The sequence below is a fragment of the Hemicordylus capensis genome, chromosome 4 (assembly GCF_027244095.1).
Source record: "Hemicordylus capensis ecotype Gifberg chromosome 4, rHemCap1.1.pri, whole genome shotgun sequence".
In the NCBI taxonomy this organism is placed as follows: Eukaryota; Metazoa; Chordata; class Lepidosauria; order Squamata; family Cordylidae; genus Hemicordylus; species Hemicordylus capensis.
This window is the reverse complement of record NC_069660.1, coordinates 131320229-131333283: the sequence shown is the minus strand read 5'-3', so window position 1 is coordinate 131333283 and position 13055 is coordinate 131320229. Positions and strand designations below refer to the sequence as shown.

General features: G+C 42.6%; 1 protein-coding gene across 7 annotated transcripts in view; it reads left to right on the top strand.

The window, feature by feature from the left end:
* Positions 1 to 13055, top strand: part of CDC14A (cell division cycle 14A) — a 185554-nt gene that overhangs the window by 72424 nt on the left and 100075 nt on the right. For all 7 annotated transcript variants that reach the window (XR_008307409.1, XM_053251102.1, XM_053251106.1 and 4 more), the window contains exons 7-10: positions 1536 to 1598; positions 5352 to 5439; positions 6430 to 6660; positions 9090 to 9228. Coding sequence is in view for 6 of the 7 variants with exons in the window: in XM_053251102.1 (XP_053107077.1) it covers positions 1536 to 1598; positions 5352 to 5439; positions 6430 to 6660; positions 9090 to 9228 (521 nt within the window). In the remaining variant the exon portion in view is untranslated. The remainder of the gene's footprint in view (positions 1 to 1535; positions 1599 to 5351; positions 5440 to 6429; positions 6661 to 9089; positions 9229 to 13055) is intronic.

The following is a 13055-nucleotide window of genomic DNA, read 5'->3' as shown; positions in this document are numbered from 1 at the left end:
AGCAGCAAGGGCAACAGCGGAGAGGAGAAAGCAGCAAGGTTCCCCGGCCCTAGTGAGATGCTGCCTGGGGCAGGCCCTTCCTTGGGATGGGGCAACTGATGTGTTTGCCCCGGGCCCTGCATTTGGAGGGGCCCCATGGTGGTGATGCTGTGGCAGTGGAAGTGGCAAGCAACCTGCCTCACTGCTCGCTCAGCTTCAGCTTCCCACCGGCCAAGGCATTTGATGGGGGGAGAGCGAGTGGGAGCTGAGGCAGCGAGCAGTAAGTAGCCTGCTTTGATCGCCTTGCCTCAGCTCCCAGTGCCACGGCAGCCGGCACGGTTGCTGCCATGTGTGCTTGTGTGTGGTGGGGGGAGACGGGCAGTGGCCAGTGAGAGGCGAAGGGTCTGCTCCGAGCAGCGAGTTGCCCGCATGCCCACCTTGGTTCTGGGGAGGGAGTGGTGGCAGCCAGCAAGTGGCAAGGTTGCCTGCGCTGTGAGGCTGCCTGCACACCCACCTTGGCTCTGGGGCGGGAGCAGTGGCGACAGCCAGCAAGCAGTCTGCTCCGCTCGGTGAGACTGCCCACACCTCCCTCGGCTAGTGGGGTGAGTGGCGGCAGCCAGTGAGTGGTGAGCAGCCTGCTCCGCTCGGTGAGGCTGCCCGCATGCCTGCCTTGGCTTCGGGTGGGAGAGCTGAGGGACTGCTGGCCACCACCGCCATGGAAGAGAGCACCCACCCAGGCGTGCCAGTTCCTCTCACCCTTTACTCTCGTTTTGAAACCATTACACTATTCCGTCACAGTTTGCAACGCATTAACCGTTGTAAATCTCGTAGTCTGGAAAACGCCCAGGAGTCGAAACCAGTTCGACGGCACACTTTACCTTAGTGTGGAGTCTTGTTTGGCTTTTAAAATTAGTTATTGGGAGAAGAGACCTGTGCTCTTTGACATCTACTCATCTAGCTACTTCTCCAACTTCAAAAAAATTGTCTACCAGAGCCATAGGCAATCTAGTTTCATGCTGCTCTAAATAATACTTGTATGTAAAGGAGTCAGTTCTAGTATTCTGCTTCTTTGTCATACCAAGGAGTTGACTTTGGGATCAGGAGGTAACATGTCTTAACTCACTGCTTTTCTTCCCTCTCAAAGTCAGATCCTGAGTTTTTCAGGGTAGAAGAACTTCAGATTTTTTCCTCTTCCTTCTCCCAGAGCTAGGTCCTGGGTTGTAGAAGACCGTGATGGATGAATTCTCCATCTCCCTGATGACAGAGAATTTGTAGGAGCTATGGGTGGGAAAAGGAGATAATGGGCTAAAGAAATAGGGAAGAGAAGCACATTTCACAGGCCTTTTACTAGACAACTATAAAATATATTTCTGCAACATCTTATTACAGTATGTGTATTAAAGATCTTCTGAGTTTTGCTAGCACATCTAACGTCTTGAAAGTAGTGCCCAGTGATTTAAAATAGGATTCAGATTTGAACATTTGTTCTTTCTTGAACAAAGAAAGTTCCTTTTTTTGGATTGCTCTTTGAGAAATTGCCATTTGTTTCTTTCCAGGCCTTACATCATGGATTTGTTGATTTCAAGACATTTGATGCAGATGAGTATGAGCACTATGAGGTTTGTACATCAGTTTAATTGATGTTTAAACTTGGGTGAACACATGAGAAATTATGCTCAACTAGATCTGCTTTTCTAAGTAGCTTGAGACACTTGAACTGAACATACTACATAACTGGTGCGTTACTGATCTGAATTCTTTTGGTTGCCAAACCTTAATTTGTATCACAATTTAGAATATTTAACGAATTACATACATAGATAATAGTAATACAAAAAAGTGTACATAGTAATGCAGTCCTCAAAACAAGGAGAGTTGAAAGTCAAGGAATAGAATGATTAGTACTAAGGGACAACAGGAAGAGAGATGAATGCTGGATACTAGAAGAACGTGTGTTGGCTGTGTGCTTAAAACCACTTATGTCTGTGTGGTATTTAGCTTCAGAAGTCTGTGTTCCGAATGACAGTTGTTATATTGCCTTTAGCTTTGCTGTTGTGTGTTTATTGGCAGGTAGTGTCATTTCTGGAAAGTACTTTATGTTGAAATGTTGTTTGAAGAAGGTACATGTGATTGGGCATGTACTGTGCACACGCTCTTGTTTTTCCAGCAGCAAGAGTAGTTTGGAGAATTAACTAGCAATGGCTTTGTGGAGGTTTTCTTACTGCTTGTTAAATATTAACTTTTGGGGCAAGTAATATAAGAATCTTTAAAATAGTTGCTTTTTCATCTCAACTTCTGCGAACTGCTAAGCATGATGTCTATGTTTTTCTTTTAATGCTTACAGTGCTTGAACTTCACCTTGTGCACAAACTAAATTATTGTGGCTGGATTCCAAAGAACTGGCTAGACTTACTTTGCACTCAATATAATGTGTGTTGTTGTTTTTTTGAGGGGCAAATGTCATGCAGTTTTATAGGACGAAGGGGCAAAAAAGATGGTATGAATGTCTTCGGAACATAGGAAGCCGCCTTTTACCAAGTCAGATCATTGGTCCACCTAGCACGTGCAGAAGCTTCCAAGTTCCATCCCTGGCATCTCCAAGATAGGGCTGAGAGACCCTCCTACCTGCAACCTTGGAGAAGCCACTGTTAGTCTGTGTAGACAAGACTGGGCTAGGTGGACCAATGATCTGACTTGGTAAAAGGCGGCTTCCTATGTTCCTAAGACATTTATACCATCTTTTTTGCCCCTTCATGTCCTATAAAACTGCATTTGAAAGTCTGTCTGGTTTCAGAAGCAATCTGCTGTGTGACATGGGAGCCTACTGTTCAAAGGGAAACCAGTCTAAAGCCCAATGAAGCTCATGGAACTACTTTCACAGTTCTTGGGATCCTGGATTGTTTGTGTTGGATTCTATTAAAAACTGACTTCAGCACTGCACCTACTTAAATTTGTTTTAAGCCTGTTAATGAGGCTTTAGCAAAATTATCTAAAGGACTATGTGAACTTGTATTTCAAACAACAGTCAACTTGGGTTTGCCACTGAATGTGCATTCAACCGGATCACAGCCAGCACAGGCTGCTTCACAAGTATACTTGTATAATGCACATGTTTCCGAGCACCTGCTCGTTGCAGTTGCGCTACTTTTTTATTTCTTTTGGTGTGCACCTAAGGGTTTTGGTGTTTTTAAGTGAGCACCTGAAACAATGCAAGAAGCAGCCTTCAGTGTTTAATTATTTATACTCTCAATATCTGGACCTAAAAAGATAAATAGCTAATGAGGATGGCTTGAGCAATTTGACATGCATATCTTATTCATTGTATGTTGCTTGACATAAATATGATGATTCATGAGACTCATAGTTGATCTAAGACAACAGTTTTATCTATGGAGGAGACTGTATTTAGCACACACTATTAAAAACATTAATTAATTAAAAAAACACACTATTAAAAACCTCTAGTTCGGGAAGATGAAGTTAGATCAGCACTCCGCTCATTACCAAGTCAGAAGGCTACAGGAATCGATGGAATAGCTATAGAAATAGCTACAGAAATATGGCAGGCAACAGAAGAAGAAGAAGTCAAGGCTCTAACCAAACTATGCCAGCAAATTTGGAGGAAAACACAGTGGCCAACAGATTGGAAGAGGTTAGTCTACATATCCATACCCAAGAAAGGAGACTTAACAGATTGCGCAAACCATCGCACAATATCCTTAATTTCACATGCTAGCAAAATAATGCTCAGGATCATCCAATGTAGATTAGAGCCCTGCGTGGAAAGGGAAATGTCGGATGTTCAAGCTGGTTTCAGAAAAGACCGAGGAACAAGAGACATCATTGCTGATGCACACTGGATAATTGAGAAAGCCAAAGAATACCAGAAAGAAGTCAATACGTGCTTTATTGGCTACAGAAAAGCCTTTGATAGTGTTGACCATGTCAAGTTGCGGAATATCCTTAGGAAAATGGGCATTCCAGAACACCTCATTGTTCTCATGAGAAACCTATACAAAGGACAGGAAGTCACAGTCCAGACAGAACATGGTGAGACAGACTGCTTCCAGATCGGCAAAGGAGTAAGACAAGGATATATACTTTCTCCTTCTTTATTCAATTTATATGCTGAACATCTACTGAGAGAAACCGGATTGGAAGAAGATGAGTGTGGTTTTAAAGCTGGAGGAAGAAACATCAATAACTTGCGCTACGCTGATGACACCACTCAGATAGCTGAGAATGCAGATGATCTGCAAGCTCTAGTAATGAAAATCAAGGAGCACAGTGAAAAAATGGGACTACAACTAAATGTAAAGAAGACTAAACTAATGACTACAGGTACAGCAACCAGTCTCAGAATTGATAATGAAGACATTGAACTGGTGGATAGCTTCTGCCTTTTAGGATCGACCATCAACAGTAAAGGATCCAGCAGTCAAGAAATACGCCGCAGATTAGCACTTGGTAGGGTTGCAATGAAGGCCCTGGAAAGGATCTTTAGATGCGGTGACGTGTCTACACCTACAAAGATTAGAATCATTCGGACAATGGTTTTTCCCATGACACTTCATGGATGCGAAAGCTGGACTTTGAAGAAGCAAGATAGAGAAAACATTGATGCGTTTGAACTTTGGTGCTGGCAAAGACTTTTGAGGATACCATGGACAGCCAGGAAAACAAACAAATGGATCATAGAATAAATCAATCCAGAATTTTCACTTGAGTCACAAATGGCCATACTCAAACTATCATACTTCAGACACATTATGCGAAGACCCAAATCCCTTGAGAAATCCATAATGCTGGGGAAAGTTGAAGGAAAGAGAAGAAGACAGCGGCCAGCAGCAAGGTGGATGGACTCAATTACAACAGCAATGAATGCACCACTGAAAGACCTTAAAGGCTAAGTTGAAGACATCATCCTGGAGAGAATCTATCTGTGTGGTCGCTAAGAGTCGATTGACGGCACTTAATCAATCAAACAGTCTATTAAAAACATATAAAAGCTAATTGATCCTAGTTTTGTTCTCCATTTTTAGGGCTTGTTTTGCAAGCTTTAATTATGTGGCAAACTTCCATTACCTTTGTGTATACCAAAAGGAAAGTAATCGTTGGTCAATCCCTACTGATTCATCAGTAAAGCTAAATTTTTTCCTTGGTTCCAGCAGAAATACCTTAGGGACACTTTCAGTTTGCTCAGTTTCAGAAACATCTATCCAAAGGAGTTGTTGCCTAGAATGAACTGTCTAAGCTACCTTTTATGAACCATACTATTAATACATGTAAAGCTTTGCAGCACATGCTGAAGAAAAATCCAATACTTGTATATGAAGAGCTTTTTCAAGCCTTTTTGCCTTTATTTTCTCTAGCGCGTAGAAAATGGTGATTTCAACTGGATTGTCCCTGGAAAATTTTTGGCATTTAGTGGACCACATCCAAAGACCAAAATTGAAAATGGTATGTTCCTTGACTTGCATAGAACTTGATATTGGCTTTATATTGTGTAGTTATTGACTTGGATCTAACAATCCTCCTACGTGTTGCCCAAACAGACTGCTGTATGTTCAGGTCTAGGTCTGACTCCCCCATCCAAATGCAGCTCCTTGCCCTACAGTGAAGGCTTCTCCTTAGCAGCTTCTGCAGGAATTGTGTGTGTTCTGTAGAGAGAAATGTAGGCAGAAGTCTCATGCACATAGAAACCCTGGTGCATGCACAGAAGTTTTGTGTGCAACCTTTTGGAGGATATTTTGCACATTTATAAAAAGAGTAATTGGGCCAGTCAGATGTTATGCAGAGCCAAGATTAAACCTTGGTATCACATGCTGTGTCTTGACCTCTGGAGCACATGCTCCTCTCTCCCCCAATACCAGCAATCCGCTTTCACCACTTTGCCAGGAAAAAACGCATTACCTCACTGGTTGAGTCCCCAGAGGGTTCATAGAGGAAGGATGAAAAGGAAAGTTCTCTACCCACACTTGTTAATCATCCAGCTCCTCAGAACAGCATCATGAATGTTGCTATATTTGTTATTTTCCCCTATGCTTTGTCTTTGGATATTGACTACAATGCTTTCTAAAGCATCCACTGTGCATTCTTTAGAAACATTTGCCTTTTTATAGTATGTTGATTTACGTTCTTAAACCATTAGTCACTGACTCCCAGATTAAATTACTCATGAGTATTCCTCTGAAATTAATGGGACAAATTCATCTTATTTGTTTGTTGTTTCTCTGTGTAAACCACCCTGAGCCATTTTTGGAAGGGCGGTATAGAAATCGAATGAATGAATGAATGAAATTAATCATGCCTGATTTGTTCCATTAATTTCAGTGGGACTACTCATGAGTAATCTATTTTGGCTGTTAGCCACAACTTTCAACTCATTGTTTGGGCAGTTTATGGAGATAATATTTAAATACTCTAGTATTCTTGCTCTGTTTATTATAGGCTATCCTCTCCATGCACCCGAAGCCTATTTCCCATACTTCAGGAAGCACAACATTACAACAGTCATAAGACTCAACAAAAAGATTTATGAGGCAAAGCGCTTCATAGATGGTGGGTTTGAGCACTACGACCTATTCTTCATAGATGGAAGCACGCCGAATGACAATATAATGCGACGATTCTTGAACATCTCTGAAAATGCAGAAGGTGCCATTGCTGTGCATTGTAAAGGTACGTAAAAAGTCTAAATGGCAATTCAGAGTTTATTCACCTTGTCAGATTTTACTTTATTTCATCCAAGGCATATTTTTAAAATATCGAAATTAGATGCTTCAGTTCTGATTTTAAAATGAAACTGTGTGTTTGGTCCTGCTGCATTTTATGCAGACCATTTTTTATTCCACTGAGTGATGCTGTTGCCTTTCTTCTGGTAAAGATGTAGCTTTGGTATTTTTAGAAATTTCTTTGTAACTAGCCAACCCGCATACAGCATCTGTGCGCTCTTTGGGGCTGGCTGTTCCCTTTTCCCTCCTGCCCCACTCTCCCTCCCTCCCTTCTGCCCCACACTCTTGCCTCTTTTCCTCTCCCTCCCACCCCACTCTCTCTTGCCCTCCCTCCCCCTCTCTTCTGCCTCACTCTCTCTTGCCCTCCCTCCCCCTCCCACCCCACTCTCTCACCCTCCCTCCCTCTCCTGCCCCAGTCTCCCCTGCCCTCCCTCTCCTCCCCCTGCTCCTCTCTCCTGCCATCCCCCTGCCCCACTCCCTCTTGACCTCCCCCTCGCCCCACTCCCTCTTGCCCTCCCCCTCGCCCCACTCCCTCTTGACCTCCCCTCCCCCCTCCCCCTGCATTTTAAAAAGTTCTACTTACCGGGCTGCCACCACCGTTCCTTCTCCCCAGCAGCAAACAGGAAAGTCCCGCCTCCCGGATCCCTCCCACCCAGTCTCCCACGGGCTCCTCCTGGCCTCGGTGGCCGGTCTCGGCGCCACCTGGCCGAGAGCCGCCTCCGCGGCCTGTCCTTCTGGTGGACCCGCCACACCAAGTGCCACCTCCGCGGCCTGCCTTGCCTGCTGCCGCCGCTTGCCAATCTTTGCAGCCGGCCACAGGCCAGCCACCTCTCCCCCCACCCCCACCTTCTGTCCTGGTATCGGGGCCCGTCGCCGGCCGCCTCACCACCTCGGCCCTCGGCTGGGTCCGCCACCAGTTTGCCGCGGCCAGGCCGGGCCCGCAGCCACCACACATCGCCAGGCCAGGCCCGCCAGCAGCCCTAGCTCACAGCTGGCCAATTCTCAATGGTGCCAGCCAATCAGGCGCCTCCGCAGCCCAGCCAATCAGCTGGGCTGCCGGTACGCATTTTCCCTGGCACACCCAGGAGAAATAGATAGATAGATTGCACATAAAGTAAAACTGTAATACTATGCTTGCCTCTTTGTTCTCTATCACCTATTTTTCTAGTTAGCTGATGGGCAAGCCTTCCCTGACTTTTGCTCAGTTTCTTTCCTGGGGGCTGCAACCAGTCTAGAAAACAGCCCCTATTGCAGTCTTTCTGTGCCTCTATTAAAGGGGCAAGAGCATTGGATGAATGTGTCTAATCCTCTTGAATTACAGCAGACGGTGCAAGAGTAGAGCTGTTTCACTCTCAGCTTCTGAGGCCAGCCAGGTGAAAATTAGAAAAGCCATTTCTTAAAAGTCCTGGGCTAATGAATTGGGAAGGATGATAGCATTAGACACCAGTCCTTGTAATGCTCCATCCAGAAAGTTGTCATTTAATTCACTGAAATTTGTTCCAATGGCAGCTCTCATGATCATGGTTCCACTACAGAACTAAAACATATTCTGGATAAGAATGCACTTAGTTAACTATGTTCTGCTAGCAGAAAGTAAGAGAATTAGTTATCTCAGTGACTCTTTCAATACAGTGCAGCTTTACAGGAGCTGAAATCCTAGTAAGCTATACACTAAAATTAGAAGGTATAGGGTGGACCCACACTAAGCATGACATGGAGATGCTGCTGAATAAATATAGGACCAGTCACCCTGTGTTGTGGCACTGTTGGGTTGTAAGTGTCCCTGTTCTTATCAGCAGCACTCAGTTATGTGTGGTGATGAAATACCTTGTGCCCTAACATGCAGTGCTAGTTATCCTGTGCATTACAGGGGAGAGAGGGTGAACTTAACATGGGGATGTCATCAACAATGGCATCTCCAAGTCACTCACAATGTGTCATTCTGCCCTTCAATATGCCATTAGACAGACTTCTATAATCAAGCAGTATACCTTTGTTCAGCAGAATAGAGTTGTACATTTTAGATTATCCAAGGCAGGAATAGAAAGGGCACTGAAGGTTAAGATGGGTATTAGCAAGCTATATGGGATCTAGCAGGATGTTTGTACTGTGACTCGCTATGCTTAAAATAAACATTAGTGGTGGGATTTTTGTAATATGTAGGTGATTAGTCATTTCTGTCCCACTTTTCAGCCCTAGCAAGGTCCTCCAAGGCAGTTCACAATAATTTTAAATCATCAAATAGAATTTTACAATAAAACAAAACATTAACAAAAACTATGTAATATAATACAAAAAAAGTCAGAGTCTTCAGTATTCTTAAAAGTGTGTGGTTCTGTACCTAAAATCATTGCTTATGTGTCTTCCTTATTGTAGCTGGGCTAGGAAGAACAGGAACACTGATAGCCTGTTATATAATGAAACACTATAAATTCACACATTCTGAAGCCATTGCCTGGATAAGAATGTGCCGGCCAGGTTCTATCATTGGACCCCAGCAGCATTTTCTTGAAGAGTAAGTATAACACCAATATGAATCACAGTATACTATGCCAAGCCATGTACTCTGCCTTTTCTTTGGCAGATTATGTGGTATCTTACTTATAGAAGAATTATCTAAGCTGATATCATGTACAACAATAAGTATATGTTTCATTGATTTCAGTAAGATAGGTAGGAACAACTGTACAAATGCAGTTTTAACTTTTTGTGATCATGTATGGCATCTAAAGAGCTTCAGGAATGAGTTTCGGTTGAAGACTTGACCAGTCCTTCTGTGCGACTTGTTGGCTGAGTGTAGTATAGTGTAGTGAGGACTTGAATTTAATTTCTTATATCAGCTTGGGCTTTTGCAACATATAGCCTTCCATCTCTAAATTGTTCTGTGGATTTTAATGCCTTTGCTGCTGATTTCACTCTTGCTTATAAGTGAATGGGTGGGTAAGTCAGAAGCAGAAAAATAAAAGGTGCTAGATGTCTGGCAGAACCATTCTTGTATCTCTTCTACCTCCAAACAAGTACTGAATCTCACTTTTGGCAAGAAAAACTCCCATGTACTGCAGCGCTTTGAAATGGAGTCCTATACTCATGTACTGTCACTTCCTCCGCCTCCTCATCATGCAATTTTTCAAGGAAAAAAAATCTGTCAGGAAGAAACTTTTGCCTTGAATTGCTATCTTTCTATATGTAGGGAGTCTTTAATGGGGGGAGCATTCAAAACTGCACCTCTCACACTTGCACCACAAAATGGTCTAGTCCATTAAAAGTGTTCCGCTGAAAATGAATACTGAGAGTCATTTTGTGGTGTCGTTCCAGCTGCAGTGTAGCTCCTTTTCATGCTACAAGGGTAACATGAGAAGCCCCAGGACACAATTCTCTCGGTACCAGTGGCTCCCCCTCCTGGAAACTGAGGCAGTGTTCTATAAGGAAGAGTGACAGTGAGGGCCATGGGAGGCTGCATCTTAGCAGTGATGGGAATTCCTCTTTATTCCCAAGTCATAGGATCCTGCTGATCATCCTTATTTCAGCCTTGTCTTGAATCAGCATCAGTTGGCTCATCCACCTCCAGCCCCAATCCCCGCACCATAGCCAGACACCAAGAAAACTTATAAGGTACAGGGTAGTGTCATAGTTATGCTCATGCCGGTTTCTCTGAAAATGAATCGCTGAATTTACAGCTTGTCAGTAATTAATCGGAAGGTGCAATAAGTATTATTGGAATATGTCTCATGTTCTTAATTTACAAGGATCATATGGCTTTAAATTATACCTAGTTAACTGAAATATGTGGAGTCAGGAAAGTTGAGATCATATTGGTTTTAGCAAGACAAAATGTATGGGTTTAATTTCCTGGAATGAAAACATGAGCAGATTGGTAAATCTGCTGAGGTTTGAGTATTATCCCCTTTACTAAAGGTTGCAAGACTAGTAATAGCAGCTTTATCACAAAAGAGAGGTTTCATTGTTGGAATTTTCACATTTTTCGTGGTGACATTTTTTATAGCTGATCGAAAATTAAACAATTTTGATCCATTCCTGGTCTTGGCTCCTTTATGGGGTTCCTGTTTTCAGGAATTACACCAAGTAGGCATGCAAATTAATGCTTTTTCCGTATTTTCATTTTTTGTGTTGAGGATACTCTATTCCATGTCATTCTGAAATGCACACATGCCCATAATTCTGGAATTTAAAATATGTAATATCATGATATCTGGTTCTCTTATTAGGGATACTCATTCATTTTTGCAGCCTCTGAATTTATATTTGAGAGAGAAAAGGAACTGAACGCTGCTTGAAATGGACTAGAATGTACTGAACATAGTTTTTCAGTAGGAAAGGTTACAACAGTGGTGCTCAATTCCAGCTGGATAATGTGTGACTGGGTTTTGCACATCTCTAGCATTGGGGATATTGTAGTCTGTCTTCAAGATCTGTGGATCTTTAGAGCACAAATGGACATATTAAACAGAAATAGAAGTGTCCCCTTAGTCTCATCAGTGTTGAAGAAAGTTCCAAACATGCTTTTTAAGGTTTTATGTATGAAATTCTCATGATGCTTGAAAATAACAGGGAAGCTCTTGCTTTTAAGAAAGTCTGTGCAAGTAAAGCTTCCAGATACCAGAGCTCATGTGAATGTCAAGAGTTGCTGGACTGAGGCTCTAATGTTGGTAAGACTATGAATATCTGAGTAGGAAGATAGCCATTGCTGAAGCAGGGCATGAAGGCTCTTGAATTCTGATAACTCTGAATTCTTCGGGCTAGAGTTAGCTTACCTAAAGTATTCCAAGTGATTCCTTATTGAGGAATCAATAGCTAGAAGAGTGAGTGCCCATTGACTCTTACTTTTGTTGAATTCCCATCATACATGTTACATTTTAAAATATAGGATGTAACATGTATGATGGGAATTCAACAAAAGAAAAGGTCAGTGGGCACTCTTCTAGCTATTGATTCCTCAATAAGGAATCACTTGGAATACTTTAGGTAAGCTAACTCTAGCCTGAAGAATTCAGAGTTATCAGAATCACCTCTAACAGATTATCTGGAGATGATCCGTTGTATTCATAAAACCCTCCCGACCTCCCCGCAAGAATGGAAGGGCAGGATGAAGGGACATATAGGGTCGTCAGGGAAGGCAACTGACAGTCCACCAGAAACTGACTGAAATGCACCCCAACTGCCTAGGATAACGGAAGCACAGTCACGTGCGTGGCAGTTGGGGGTGGCGCGAGGAGCTAGCTAATCGATATGTGAGGTCCATGCACAGGCGCAGAATCCATTCCTTATGAATACAGCGGATCACCTCCAGATCATCTGTTACAGGTGAGCAACCTGTTTTTATGGAGCATCTCTGCCCAGTTGTTCTCCAAACCTAATTAAAGTGGTGTGCCAGGACTTCTGCCAAAAATATTGCATGACCAGGTGGCCAAATAAAGTCCTACAGATTTCCTGCATATACAGTATGATGTTCAATCTGGATAACACTTCAATACAGACTTAACAAATTCTTTTTATAAAATTGTATAAAAACCAAAGTGAAATGAAAGGGCACATGTTTTAAATGTAGCAGAATAACTTGCATAGAATATATTTTAAGAGTTACCTTGGCTTGCATCATCAGCTCTGTAATCTCAGATCACTCTTAATTATACTGGATATAGACTTCCTCACTCTAAGCAGGAACACTTTTTTCAGCTTCCTAATCCTTCTCTAGTCACCAGTTATATAACCTCCCTATGGGAGCTTTTCTATGACTCAAAGCATATAGATAACGCTTGTTCTTTTGGCTCATTGCCAGAGTTGTGTCCCCCTGAGCAAAATTGCAGGGAAAAGAAAGTTCTTGGAAGACATCTATAAAATTTAGCAAAGGGGGGAAATATTCTTGCTAAAAGGCTTTTCCCCCTAGAAATGAAGGGAAATACAGTGGTCTCAATAATATGATTGTGTTGTCTTCCAGAGCTGCCCTCTTCAGATAGGTGGGAGAACTAATAGTTCATAAACATAATGTTTCCACATGCACCATATTTAATGTGTATCACTTCACCATTTTTTCTTTTAGGATCTATCTTGCATATATTGCAGCCCCCCACTTCACATAATTGATAGGTGTGCACTCAGTTCATTTCAATAAGCATCAATCTAGAAATATGGCTTTAAACTTGTAAATGTGTACTAAAATGTGTTTGCACACCTCTAAATTAGGGTATATTTTTCTGGTTAAGATGAGCTTCCAAATGAAAAGTCTGAGTACACTGAAGTGACAAGGCTTTTAGGAAGAAATCCTAAATATTGTAACTGACTCGGGTGCTTTTTACTCTCTGTGTGTGTTTAAAGCTGTATATT